The following is a 13936-nucleotide window of genomic DNA, read 5'->3' on the forward strand; positions in this document are numbered from 1 at the left end:
TCTGACTGGGTACCCCTCTCCACAGTGGAGGAGGGCCATGAGGGCCTCACGCACTTCCTGATGAATGAAGTCATCAAACTGCAGCAGCAGGTGAAAGCCAAGGACCTTCAGCGCTGTGAGCTGCTGGCCAAGTCCCGGCAGCTGGAGGATGAGAAGAAGCAGCTGACCCTGATACGGATGGAGCTGCTGACCTTCCAGGAGCGGTACTACAAGATGAAGGAGGAGCGGGACAGCCACAATGATGAGCTGGTCAAGGTTAAGGACGACAACTACAACTTAGCCATGCGCTACGCCCAGCTCAGCGAAGAGAAGAACATGGCGGTGATGAGGAGCCGCGACCTCCAACTCGAGGTGGGGATGCCGAGGCTCTGGCTGAACTGGGGGAAGGGGAAAGAAATGTCTTGAGGGCTCAGGACCCCTAGAGGGGCACATGCAGATATGCCACACAGCCCTCCCCCAACTTTGTGCCCCAGATAAATGAGTGGAGACCGAGGGTGGAAAGCGCAGACCTCTGCAGAGGACTCCAGAGCCACCGTGCACCGTAAGGCTGGGGTTATCCACCTAGATGCACTCTGCGCATGTGCAGACGGACATATGTGTGCTGGTCAGAGAGTGATGGGCCCACCCGGCACATGTGTAGCCTCATGCATAAAGACTCACAGGAAGTTAGGGGACCTCGATCCACTCTGCACACGTACAGACACGTGCACATCAACCCTGTGCCGGGAAAGATGGGAGGGAACATTGGAGACTCAGGACTGAAGGTGTGGGGGGAACGTGGGAGACACAGGGCCCAGTGACGTGATGCTCACAAAACTTAGTGGAAAAAAGGATAGGATAGGCGTAAACTGCTGAACTGCTGAGAATCTGGACTCGTAGTCCCCGGCACATCAGATAAACGGTATGTTTAGCAAAGCGCAGCCACCAGCCAAAAGACTGGCCTGTTTAATGAATCTACCTAACTGTAAAAAAAGAAATGTTTGCTTCGTTTCCATTTTTTTTTAATCTGTTTGTTTTTGTTTTTCTGAGACAGGGTTTCACTATATAGCCCAGGCTGGCCTTGAACCCACAATCCTCCTGCCTCAGCCTCATAAATTCTGGCTACAGGCCTGTGCCACCAGTGTCCTCATCTTTCCTTTGGTTTTTTGATGACCACTATATTCCTAGCTGTGTTCCAGGTGTACAGACCTTAAGACTAAGGTGCCCCCACAGAACTCCAGGATAATCCGCCTGATTATCCGAGGCGTATCAAGAATAGGAGAGGAACCCATGCACGGGCGGTCACACCTGTAGTCCTAGTGCGCAGGAAACTGAGGCAGGAGAATCAAACGTTTCCATGCCAGCTCAGCCCATGCTACGTAACAAAAGAGCGAGGCCCTGTCTAAAAGTTAAAAAAAAAAAAAAAAAAAAACACAAAGATGAGGAATGAGGAGAGAAAAAAATAAAAAATTAAAAAAGAAAGAGGAGAGAGCGGGGGTGCTGTTTATTGCCTCCCCAGAAGCACAGAGGGCATCATGGGAAATGGGACTGAACCTAGGAAGGGCAGAGGAAGGGACGGGGTGCTGGGAAATACTGTCTTTTGGACCTTACCTGGCATTGCATTCCCAGCAGCTGAGATTAAATGCACAATACTGGGCCCATTGGCATCTTGCCATGGGAGGGGGGAAGGGCCATGGAGGGGGGAAGGGCCATGGGAGGGGGGAAAGGCCTGGGAAGGGGGAAGGGCCTCTGTGCCCCCAGTCTTCTCCAAGGATCGATAACAGTTCATGGTTACTGAGGGAGGGGGAGCCATTTTCTTTAGCAGTGTAGCCAGTGGTAAGGTGTTCGAATTCCTGTCAATAACCCTTCACCTTTGTCCCTATAAAGCAACCCTAATGAAATTCACTGGCCCCCCAAAAAGGGGGAGAAACTGGGAAAAGAAAGGAAAAATACAAGAGTGGGAGGGGACAAGAGAGGCTAATAGGGTGAATATGATAAAGAATTGAGAAAATATATACATGCATGAAAATATGTATAATTAGTGCATGCTAGTAACTATTTTAATAGATTTAATATAATACTATTATTTGTAAATAGATAAATATTTAATAAATAGAAATAAGAGAGTGAGAAAAATGAGGTGTGCAAGCCAGGGATAGAAATGTAAAACAAAACAAACAAAAAACAAGTAGGGGACCTCTTGGCTCTTTCTGTCTTCTTAAGTAGCTGGGGAAACGGGGAGCCTGGAGCCAAATGAGCAAATGGCACAACAGGAGGAGGGGGACATGAAAAGGGTGATGTGTTGTAGTCCAGATCACAGGGCCATGGTGAGAGCTCCGAGATTTACTCTCCCAGTGACGGGAAGCCATTGACAGACCGAGAGTTGGGGGGAGTGACAGCTGATTTATCTCTCGGGATGCTTGCTCTGGCCGCAGGGTGGAAAGCAGACTCTCAGGATATTTATTAAGCACCTGCCATGAGTAAGACACTACACTAAGCACCGCAGGGGGACGTGGGGATAAATAACCTGAGCTCTGCCCAGGTCAGGTACCATTTAATGAAGTGGACCAGTCAGTACGCAGGCTGTGGGAAATCCTGTGCTTTGAGCCTTCATCTCGGTTAAAAACACGAAGCCAGGCACTGAGGGTGCAGGCAAATCACAAGTTCAAGGCCAGCATTGGCTATATAACAAATCTGAGGCCTGTCTGGGTTACACCACTAGACCTTGCCTCAGAAATGAGGGAGCGCTGGAGAGAAGGCTCAGTGGTTAAGCCCACTTGGTACTCTTTCAGAGGACCCAGGTTCAGTTCCCAGCACCCACATGGCAGCTCATAACCATCTGTGACCCCAGTTCCAGAGTATCTGATGCCCTCTTCTGGCCTTCATGAGCACCCGGCACGTATGTGGCACAGACACACACACACAGACAAAACACTCACACCCGTGAAATAAATACATTTTTTAAAGGAAGTTCTATCTTTCAGAGTTCAGAGTTTTACTTCTGACTTCATGGCCTTATTGGCTATAGCCTCCGGGTTTATGGGTTGTTTGTTCACTTGGTTTTGTTGTTGTTTTGTTTTGTTTTTCTCGTTTGTACATGATAAAGGGAATGGTATTGGTGTCCTAAGATTGCTGAGATAACACCATAAATCTTTTTTAAAATATTTATTATTTATACAGTATTCTGTCTGCATGTATGCCTGTCCACCGCAAGAAGGCACCAGATCTCATTACAGATTGCAGTGAGCCACCATGTGGTTGCTGGGAATTGAACTCGAGACCTTTGGAAGAGCAGACAGTGCTCTTAGCCTCTGAGCCATCTTTCCAGCCCCCAACACCATAAATCTTAAGCAGAGTAAGTCTCACACCTGTGTGGGACTGGAGGTCTGGACACACCCTGAATCCACTTTCTTGGGCTGAACTTCAAAGATGGTGAATAGCAACTGTCTTATAAGGTTCGAGAAGAAGGGGCCTCTGGGCTGTACTGAGGAGTTGGAAATGCCAGCCTGTAGCAGAGACTTAGACATGTCTTTTTTTTTTTAAGATTTATTTATTTATTATATATGCAATATTGTGCCTGCATGTGTGCCTGTCCACCAGAAGAGGGCACCATATCTCATTATAGATCGTTGTGGTTGCTGGAAATTGAACTCAGGACCTTCAGAAGAGCAGCCAGTGCCCTTAACCTCTGAGCCATCTCTCCAGCCCGACATTTCTTTAGTAGAACTTTATTCTGCATTATGCTACAATAGATGGATGATAGACTGGTAGACAGACGGACAGACAGACAGATGGATGGATGGTTGGATGGATAGACAGTTGGATGGATGGAGGAAGGGAGGGATGAATGGAGGGAGGGATGAATAAATGGGTGAATGGACGGACAGATGGATGAATGGATGGATGGACAGATGGACAGATGGACGGACGGTTGGATGGACAGATGGAGAGATGAGTGCATGGATGAACAGATTGGGTGGATGGATGGATGGATGGACAGATGGGCAGGTGGACAGATGGACAGATGAATGGATGGATGGAGAGATGTTTAGATATTGGAGGATGTGTATGCAAGTGTGGTTATGTGAGTGTGGGGACCACAAGACAACTTCAGCCATCTTTACTCAGGTAGGGTCTCTCACTGGCCTGCAACTCACCTAACAGGATAGTCTGGCCAGTGAGCCCCAGGGATCAGCCAGTCTCTACTTTCCCAGCACTCGGATTGTGGGCACACACCGCCGTACCTACAAGCATTTTGCCAGCCAAGCCAGCTCCTCAGCCCCTTCCCAACACTTCTTGCCAGCCGTCCTCAGCCCTCTGCTAATGTGGGTGTTTTCAGATCGACCAACTCAAGCACAGATTGAACAAGATGGAGGAGGAATGTAAGCTGGAGAGAAACCAGTCCCTGAAGCTCAAGAATGACATTGAGAACCGGCCCAGGAAGGAGCAGGTCCTGGAGCTGGAGCGGGAGAATGAGATGCTGAAGACCAAGATCCAGGAGCTGCAGTCCATCATCCAGGTGAGAGGCACCAGCCTTCTGTAGGTGAGGGATGAGCAGGGGATGGTGGTGAGTGCACCTGCTGGGATGAACACCAAGTCCCAGCTTACTTGCTAGAGGGTCACAGACAATGGGCACCAGCGTTAGCACTGCTCAACCTCCAAGTGTAAAGTAGAAGTGACTGCAAGCCCTCTTAGCAGAGGCTGACTTTTTGGGGGGAGGTGCAGGGAGGAGGGCTGGTGCAGGTCTGTCATCCCAGCTACTTGGGATGCTGAGGCTAGAAGATTGCAAGGTTGAGGCCTTCCTAGGATAACAGAATGTATTCAGGGGCAACCAGGGCAACTTAGTGAGAGATTGTCTAAATTTTTGAAAATTTAAAGAGGGGTGACAATATAGCTCAGTGGTAGAGCACCTGCCTAGGATCCCCAAGTGAGGGGCTAGGGTGTGGCTCACTAGTACAACCCCTGCCTAGAGTCCTCCAGAGTGGAGCTGGATGTGTGGCTCAATGGTAGAGCATCTGCCTAGACTCCCCCAATGAAGGGCTGGGTGTGGCTCAGTGGTAGAGCCCCTGCCTAGAATCCCCCAGTGAGGGGCTGGGGTGTGGCTCAGTGGTAGAGCAGCTGCCTAGACTCCTCCAGTGAGGGGCTGGGGTGTGGCTCAGTGGTAGAGCACCTGCCTAGAATCTCCCAGTGAGGGGCTGGGGTGTGGCTTAGTGGTAGACCACCTGCCTAGACTCCTCCAGTGAGGGGCTTGGGTGTGGCTCAGTGGTAGAGCCCCTGCCTAGAATCCCCCAGTGAGGGGCTGGGGTGTGGCTCAGTGGTAGAGCACCTGCCTAGACTCCCCCAGTGAGGGGCTGGGGTGTGGCTTAGTGGTAGAGCAGCTGCCTAGACTCCCCCAGTGAGGGGATGGGGTGTGGCTCAGTGGTAGATTCCCCTGACTCAGATGTCCAATACTTTGGCTTCAATCCCCCATGAAGTCATGGCCATGCCTTGAACATTCTAGGCAAAGTCTCTATCACTGAACTCCACCTTCAGCCCTTATTATAGGTGATAATACTTATGAAAGAAAAAACTGACCAATGAGAATCACCATCCACATGAAAACCAATGCCCCGGCTCTGGGAGAAAAGAACATTCAGGAAACCTTAGAGATCCCAAAACACTCTACTAAACATGGTTCCTGAGGCTCCAACCTCAAGCACCTCCCACACTTATCACCTCAGAAGTGCATGGCTTCAGAAAGAGAGTTAATGCTTACCAAGCAGTTAATGTTCTAAAACATATCTGCAAGGAAAGAAAACACATCTCCATCCTTCCAGAATGATCCCCCATGATTAACTGGGGCTCAAGACTCTTGGAGCATAGGCTGGGTGCTAGATTAGCAGGATCTGGTTGGCCGATGTGTCCGGGGATAGCCGGAATGCGGATGTGTCTCCTTTCTTGTCCCCTCTGACGTGACTTGAGGAGTCACAGATGCTTCTCTGGGCTGCAGTAAGTGCTGGGACAGAACAGTGGGCCCCGGGTACCCCTCTTCTTACCAGGAAATAAACTGAACGAATACTAAGCTGAGGAATGACCCAAGACAAATCCCCTGGTGCATCTGTTTCTCTGCCACGAAACCTTCTGCAGTTTTGGGAGTGTCTGGGGCTAGCTTTTTTGTCTCCCTCCTTCCGTGTTCACCTCTGTCCCCCAACCCCCAACTCCACCCAGGCTGGCAAGCGCAGCCTCCCTGACTCAGACAAGGCCATCTTGGACATCCTGGAGCATGACCGGAAGGAGGCGCTAGAAGATCGGCAGGAACTTGTCAATAAAATCTACAACTTACAAGAGGAAGTCCGCCAGGCAGAGGAGCTGCGGGACAAGGTGGGAGCACCATCGACTCCGGGGATCAGGGCCCCAGCGAGCCCCCTTCCCAGCAGAGCACATGGATGCATATTTCTGATGTCATGCCCTAATCCGATGGCTTATATGTATATCCCAGCATATCCAGTCCCTCTGTGGCTTGTACATGATGTGTGTTAGTGTGTAGTCTTCCCTTTGCCACGCCACGCAGCCACCAGAGATGTGGCTCCACTGGGGATTGGCCAGGCTCCTCCTAAAGCCCCTGTTGATCAGACACCTGGTGATCAAGACCAACTTAGCACACCAACTCTGGGAGGGGATCCTCAACTGTAGCCCCTAAGCAAACAGCCACTGGACCAAGGAGCTGGCCCAGACTGTAAAGTGCAAGCATAAGGATTTGGATTCCTGGTACCCATTTTGAAAGCCAGGCACGGTAGCACACACCTGTTATCCTACTGCTTGAGAGGTGGAGACTGGAGGATGCCTGGAGCTAGCTGACCAGCCAGCTTTACCCAATCAGTGAGCTCTAAGTCCAGTGAGGGACCCTGTCTCAATAAAAATAAGGAGCGTGAAGGAGAAAAATACTTAATGTTGGCCTCTGGCCACATGCACTCATTTGCATGTGTACACCAAGACAGACAGACAGACACACACACACACAGCCACTATTCTTGGTTTAAAGATTTATTTACTTATTACTATGTGTACAGAGCTCTGCCTGCACGTACACCTTCATACCAGAAGAGGGCACCAGATCACATTGGAGATGGTTGTGAGCCACCATGTGGTTGATGGGGATTGAAATCAGGACCTCAGGAAGAGCAGCAGTCTACCTCTTAACCTCGGAACCATCCCTCCAGCCCCGCCACCACTATCCTTAATGTATTGATGGCTCACTTCTCTCTCTCTCTCTCTCTCTCTCTCTCTCTCTCTCTCTCCTCTCCTCTCCTCCTCCTCCTCTCCTCTCTCTCTGCCCCTCTCTCTCTCTCTCTCTCTCTCTCTCTCTCTCTCTCTCTCTCTCTCTCTCTCTCTCTCTCTCACTCTCACTCTCACTGTCCGCAGTACCTGGAGGAGAAGGAAGACCTGGAACTTAAGTGCTCAACCCTGGGGAAGGACTGTGAAATGTACAAGCACCGCATGAACACAGTGATGCTGCAACTGGAGGAGGTGGAGCGAGAGCGCGACCAGGTACACCCTGGGCCTTAGGGGACCACTGAGGCCTGAGCTGCACCCCAGTGCCTCCCATAGCAGAGCACGGGGCTTAGCTGATCTCTTTAGTGAAATGAGGAAGTTAAATTCCAGTCCTGCCACTAATAAACCACATACCCAAGACAAGATGTCCACATGAAGGCTCGCTGTCCTCATGTTAAATAGTTTCCACACTAGCACGGTGCGGACGGACAGGTTACACCGCTCTAGGGATGCAGGACGCAGAAGGGAGAGATTAGAATGCTCAAGCTTCAGGGATAAGCTGGGTGTGCTAGGCTTGCCATTTCGGCATTTAGGAGACAGAAACAAAAAGATCATAAGCTCAAGGCCTGATGGGGCTACAAGAATGGGCAACTTAGTGACACCTTGTCTCAGAATAAAAAGCAAGGACATAGCTGGGGATTGGGGCTTAACAGTGGAATGTGTACCTAGAATCCCCCAGGAGACAGAAACAAAAAGATCATAAGCTCAAGGCCTGATGGGGCTACAAGAATGGGCAACTTAGTGACACCTTGTCTCAAAATAAAAAGCAAGGACATAGCTGAGGATTGGGGCTTAACAGTGGAATTTGTAGCTAGAATCCCCCAGTGAGGGGCTGGGGTGTGGCTCAGTGGTAGAACACCTGCCTAAAATCCCCCAATGAGGGGTTGGGGTGTGGATCAGTGATAGAGCACCTGCCTAGAATCCCCCAGTGAGGGGCTGAGGTGTGGCTCAGTGGTAGAGCCCCTGCCTAGAATCCCCCAGTGAGGGGCTGAGGTGTGGCTCAGTGGTAGAGCACCTGCCTAGAATCCCCCAGTGAGGGGCTGGAGTGTGACTCAGTGGTAGAGCACACACCTAGTATATACAAGGCCCTGGGTTCAATCTACAGTATCCCTGGGGGAAGAAAGAGTAATGCACAGTTGGTCCCTTGGCTGACGCCTGAACTAAAGTTGATGCATAGCTCTGGCCACACTTTAGTTTGCCTTGGGTGAACACATAGCCCTTCCTTGGCAGGCCTTCCACTCCAGAGATGAGGCACAGACTCAGTACTCCCAGTGCTTAATTGAGAAGGACAAGTACCGGAAACAGATCCGTGAGCTGGAGGAAAAGAACGACGAGATGCGAATTGAGATGGTGCGGCGGGAAGCCTGCATTGTCAACCTGGAGAGCAAGCTCCGGCGCCTGTCCAAGGACAGCGGCAGCCTTGACCAGGTAGACTTAACCAGCCATGTCCCCAGACCCACAGTCGGCTGTCCTCCTGATCCCGCTGATGGCCAGAGCAACCCCATCTCACACCGTCACTATTGTGTCCCCTGCAATCCCTAACCAGTGTGTGTGTGTGTGTGTGTGTGTGTCTGTGTGTGTGTGTGTGTATGTCTGTGTATATGTGTGTCTGTGTGTGTGTCTGTGTGTGTGTCTGTCTGTCTGTGTCTGTGTGTGTGTGTCTGTGTGTATGTCTGTGTCTGTGTGTATGTCTGTGTCTGTGTGTGTGTCTGTGTGTGTGTGTCTGTGTCTGTGTGTGTGTGTCTGTGTCTGTGTGTGTGTCTGTGTGTGTATGTGTGTCTGTGTGTCTGTGTGTGTGTGTCTGTGTGTGTGTGTCTGTGTGTCTGTGTCTGTGTGTATCTGCGTCTGTGTCTGTGTGTGTGTGTCTGTGTGTCTGTGTCTGTGTGTGTGTCTGTGTGTGTGTCTGTGTCTGTGTGTGTCTGTGTCTGTGTGTCTGTGTCTGTGTGTCTGTGTGTGTGTGTCTGTGTCTGTGTGTGTGTCTGTGTGTCTGTGTCTGTGTGTGTGTCTGTGTGTGTGTGTGTGTCTGTGTGTGTGTGTGTCTGTGTGTGTGTGTGTGTCTGTGTATATGTGTCTGTGTGTGTATGTGTCTGTGTGTGTGTGTGTGTCTTGTGCACACACTGGATGAAAGTGCTTACCCACCAAGCCTGATGACCTCAGTTCCATCTGTGGGACCCACAGGGTCCCAGGAAAGACAAAACTAGCTTCTTCAAAGTTAGAAATTTCAGTGACATTCCAGGCTGGCCTCTGCCTGGCTAAGTGACTCAGCTCACCTCTCTAACTTTCTGTGCCTCTCCGTGGGTCACAGCCAGCAGTGAGCCTTCCCTTGGCACTCTCTCATAATGTGGAAGGTCATCAGGATTAAGATACCCTGTTCTTGTTAAAGTCACTGGTGCCCATGGGTGAACATTCATTAGCAGACAGGGAGGAAGGTACAGACTGCGTCTCCCAGGAGCCCCCGTGACTCCTAGATCTCTTTGTGTGACATGCAATTGCTGTAGCTGAGGGTCTCCAGACTCTGTCCTGCACAGAGGCCTGAAGTCTCATACAAAATATCACAGCCCAAGCTGGAAGGATGGCGCGGCGGGTAACATACCTACCAGACCAGCATAAGGAACTGAGCTCAATCCCCAGAATATGCATTTTTTTAAAGGTCAAACATGGTGGTACTGGCCTATAATTTCAGTGCCAGAGAGATGGAGACACACAGATCCCTGGGGCTTTAGTGCCCAGCTAGTCTGTACTATTGGGTGAGGCCCAAGTTGGGGGGTAGGAGACTGTCTCAAAAAACAAAAGGTGATAGCAACTGGGTAACGACCTTAAAGCTTGTCCTCCGGCCTCCATATACCTAGGCACTCGCACCTTATACACATGCACAAATATTATACACATAAGCACACAGACATGCACGTGCGTGCACAGGCACATGTGCACACACACATACACACATACACACACAGACAGAGAGAGAGAGAGAGAGAGAGAGAGCAAAAGAAGCACCCTGATGGAAAGTGCCGTGCAGTTACGTTCTCATCTTTAAAGAAATGGAATACAGAACCAGCAGCTGACCACAGGCAAAGTCACAGTGTTTGAACTGTGTCGCATGTTTCAAGTTCATGGGCAGCAATAAACCCATGAAGGAGCCTTACCTTTTAGGGTTCTCAAAATACTCCATACTTGGGGACTTCTGGAGACCACAGGCACCACCTGGGAAGAGGCCTTTAGCCTGGCTCTTCTGGCCACATGGGCCACTCAGCTTCCGGTCTTGGCAACAGGCTCCCTTTCTGGCCCCCACAGTGGAATTCAGGAGCCCCTTGGCTAAGATTTCATCCTGTAAGCACGCGGGTTTGTAATTTGCCTGCGCCTCACACAGGTTCGCCCACCACTAGACACAGGACTGCTCAGTGAGTAACCTCTAGTTGTCTTCATAAAGCTGGAGTTCCCCCACCCATACTGGGCAAGGAGCAGCACAGGTGGCAGTCTCACCCTGGAGACAGCAAGAGCCAAGACCAAGAGGCAGATGGGGCCAGCAGGTGGCCAGCAAGTGACGGTCCCAGCTGTCTGTTAGACTGGGAAGCAGGAGAGGTCAAAAGGAGGCACAGACCCAGGTCAAGGTGTGCTGACAAGCCATGACATCCAGGTGGACATTCAGGGAGTCAGAAGAGAACAGATCAGACAGAGTGTCAAGCTTGGGTACCCAAGGAGAAAAATGGTACCACCGGCCAATCTGCCTTATGCCTACTGCCAGCTTTTCCCTCATGTTCTTCATCCCCTTGCATCCAGAGTCTGCCTAGGCACCTTCCAGCCACCATCATCTCACAGAGCCTTGGAGACACCAGCCCCAGGACCAATGGTCAAGAAGCCGATGATTCTTCAACCTCAGAAGAGTCTCCTGAAGACAACAAGTACTTTCTGCCCTACCACCCTCCCCGGCGCCGGATGAACCTAAAGGGCATCCAGGTACCCAGGGGCAGGGGTGGGAGGCAGATGGTGGCATGGGAGCCCCAAGCAGGTTGAAGGGTGGAAGCACTTGGCCCTGCTTGGCTGTGACTTGACTTGTTATAGCCCTGGACAGAAATCATTCCTGCTTGTGGGTGTTCATTTGTTTAGAAATGTCTATGAGAGAATCGTCTTCAGAGTCTCCTTTCCCAGGCCCCGTGTTGAGAGCTGGCATCACAGCAGAGACTCTGTCACTTTGGTTGGTGCCCAGGGAGAGATCCGTAGCATATGGCTGGTCCTGAGGGAGTTCATGAGTCAGTGGGTGGGTAAATGGGAGGATAAACGCATTGGTTGGGTAGGTAGGAAGATGAAGGGATGGATGAGTGAGAGGATGAGTAGATGGATTAATGATAACATGGATGGGTAGGATGATGGATGATGGAGGACTGGGTAGATGGATGAACGGTTACAAAATGGATGATGGACTGATGGATGAGTGGGTGGGTGGATGGATAGATTGGTAAGTGAATGATTACATGGATAGATGGTAGACTGATGGGTAGGCAGTTGGGTTGTTCGATGGGTAAGTGGATAATGGGTGGATGTGTAAATGGATGAATCATTACACAGATGGACAATGGATGGATGGATAGGCGGAGGATGGATGATGCATGGATGTGTGGATGGATTGTTACATGGATGGATGATTGATGGGCACATAGATGGATTAAAGAGAATGGATGACACAGTTACAAAGATGAATGCATGAGTACATGGTTGGATAACAGATTAATGGATGGATGGATGGATGGAAGGAAGGATGGATAGATGGATGGATGGATGCTTTCGTGAATTGATAGCTCATTGATAGATAGGTAGATAGTAAATTAATGGGTAGATAAACAATTACACAGAATGGTGGTGGGTGAATGAGTGGATGGATGGATGATGAATAGATGTGTGACTAAATGGATATTTCCATGCATGTGTGGATGATGCAATGATAAGTGAGTGGATAGCAGGTGAATGGGTAGATGAATATTTTGTGGATAGGACCACCTCATCGGAGCCTAATTACTCCTGCTTCTATGTGCTAATGGGAGAGGGTAGCACATGGGTGGCAGGTAGCTTCTCTGGAGCCCAGCCTCTCACATAGGTCCCCTGCACATGTTTCATCTTGGCATACAGGGCCCCTGTGCCTCAATATCTTAGAGCTCTGGGTAGGGGCTCCTTTGGAGTGGCAGTTGGCTGATCCAGACCTTGGGGAGAGGCCACATCTTGTCCCAACTGCAGGAGACTGGCGGCAAATGTATGAGCCAAGGCAGGCAGCTGGGGATCAGGCGGTTTGTTTTATTTTTCTCTTAGCTGTGCTGACATGTGTCTAGGGCCCTGTTTGATTTGTGTCCTCTGCCTGGTGTCTTCCCTTCCTCTCTCTTTCAGCTGCAGAGAGCCAAATCCCCCATCAGCATGAAGCAAGCATCTGAGTTTCAAGGTTAGTGAGCTGCCCTGATCCTTTTTGCCTTTGCTCCTCTGTCACTCTCCCTCTCTTGTTCCATCTGTTTCTCCCACTGCAGTGAGCGGCCCTGCAAGTTCAACCTGAGCAAGGCCTCAGGGGTATCAGTGTGGCAAGTGTCAATCAGCCAATAGCTACTGTTTGCCATCAGTCAAAGTGTGCCATGCTCTGTCCATTCAGTGCGCTGCCTCTGCGGCCCTCTTGGATAATGGAGCATCTTTAATTAATTTCCTTTTTCATGAGTATTAGTGTGAGGTCTATGCGTGTGTGTATGCTTGTTCCTATGTGTGTGCATGCAGAGACACCAGGCTGGCTTGGGAGTCTTCCTCAATTGCTCCTCAACTTTATTCGTTGAGGTAGGATCTCTCAATTGAACCCAGAGCTCATGGATAAGGGTAGAGTAGCTAGCCAGGTTTCTCCAGGTGGTCTCGACTGAGTGTCAGATGGCAGGTTGGCTGCCACACATCCCGAGCATTTGCATGGGTGCTGGAGATCCAAACTCGCGCCCTCATACCTGTACGGTAAGCTTTATCTACTATACATACTGAGCCATCTCCCTAACTCCTGAGCTGAGCATGATCGTGTGTAAAGGGACTTTTGACCTTCCTCATCTAAGATTGTGGCTGGCACTGCCCAGGTGTGTGAGGCCACCAGTTCAGTCACAAATTCCTGGCTCTCCAAGGCATACTGTCTTCGGGGTTCCTCTCTCAGCCTCACTCTCTAGGAGTGGTAACTGTCTAGGGGGAGGGGGGTGGGGTTGCAAGACAAATGATGCTCCTGCTATGTGGCAGATGCTGGAAAGTTCTAGAATGTATCCCTACAGCCCATACACTCAAACTCAGGGTCACAGGAAGAAGGTGGAAGGTGCCAAGGGCTACCCCAGGAAGCAGCTGAAAGAATATTGAGACATTCATTTAATGGGAGAATTTAAATCCATGGGCGTAGTCTGTACAAAGGGAGGAACAAAAGGAGTGGGGTGGATCTGGGAAGTGTGGGGTACAGGAAAGAGTGTGAGAGGAGTGAAGCCTCAGACAGAGAGCAGCCACACCACCCAGAGGTCCATCCCAGTTACCTCCATTCTACTGTAGTGACGTTAGGGAGGGTAAGCAAGAACAGTTCAGACCTAAATTCAAACTGGGATCTGGGTGAGCCACCTTGTGAGCTACATCAGGTGTCTCAGTGACATTCCTTATCCAG

The 13936-nt window shown here is 50.3% G+C and overlaps 1 protein-coding gene across 1 annotated transcript in view; it reads left to right on the forward strand.

Annotated features, from left to right (window-relative positions):
- Nucleotides 1-13936, forward strand: part of Card11 (caspase recruitment domain family member 11) — a 131557-nt gene that overhangs the window by 95922 nt on the left and 21699 nt on the right. Inside the window, exons 4-10 of the mRNA XM_051161156.1 lie at nt 26-351; nt 4319-4498; nt 6187-6339; nt 7381-7506; nt 8521-8718; nt 11071-11247; nt 12667-12717. Coding sequence (XP_051017113.1) covers nt 26-351; nt 4319-4498; nt 6187-6339; nt 7381-7506; nt 8521-8718; nt 11071-11247; nt 12667-12717 — 1211 coding nt within the window. The remainder of the gene's footprint in view (nt 1-25; nt 352-4318; nt 4499-6186; nt 6340-7380; nt 7507-8520; nt 8719-11070; nt 11248-12666; nt 12718-13936) is intronic.

Source organism: Acomys russatus, chromosome 19, assembly GCF_903995435.1.
Source record: "Acomys russatus chromosome 19, mAcoRus1.1, whole genome shotgun sequence".
In the NCBI taxonomy this organism is placed as follows: domain Eukaryota; kingdom Metazoa; phylum Chordata; class Mammalia; order Rodentia; family Muridae; genus Acomys; species Acomys russatus.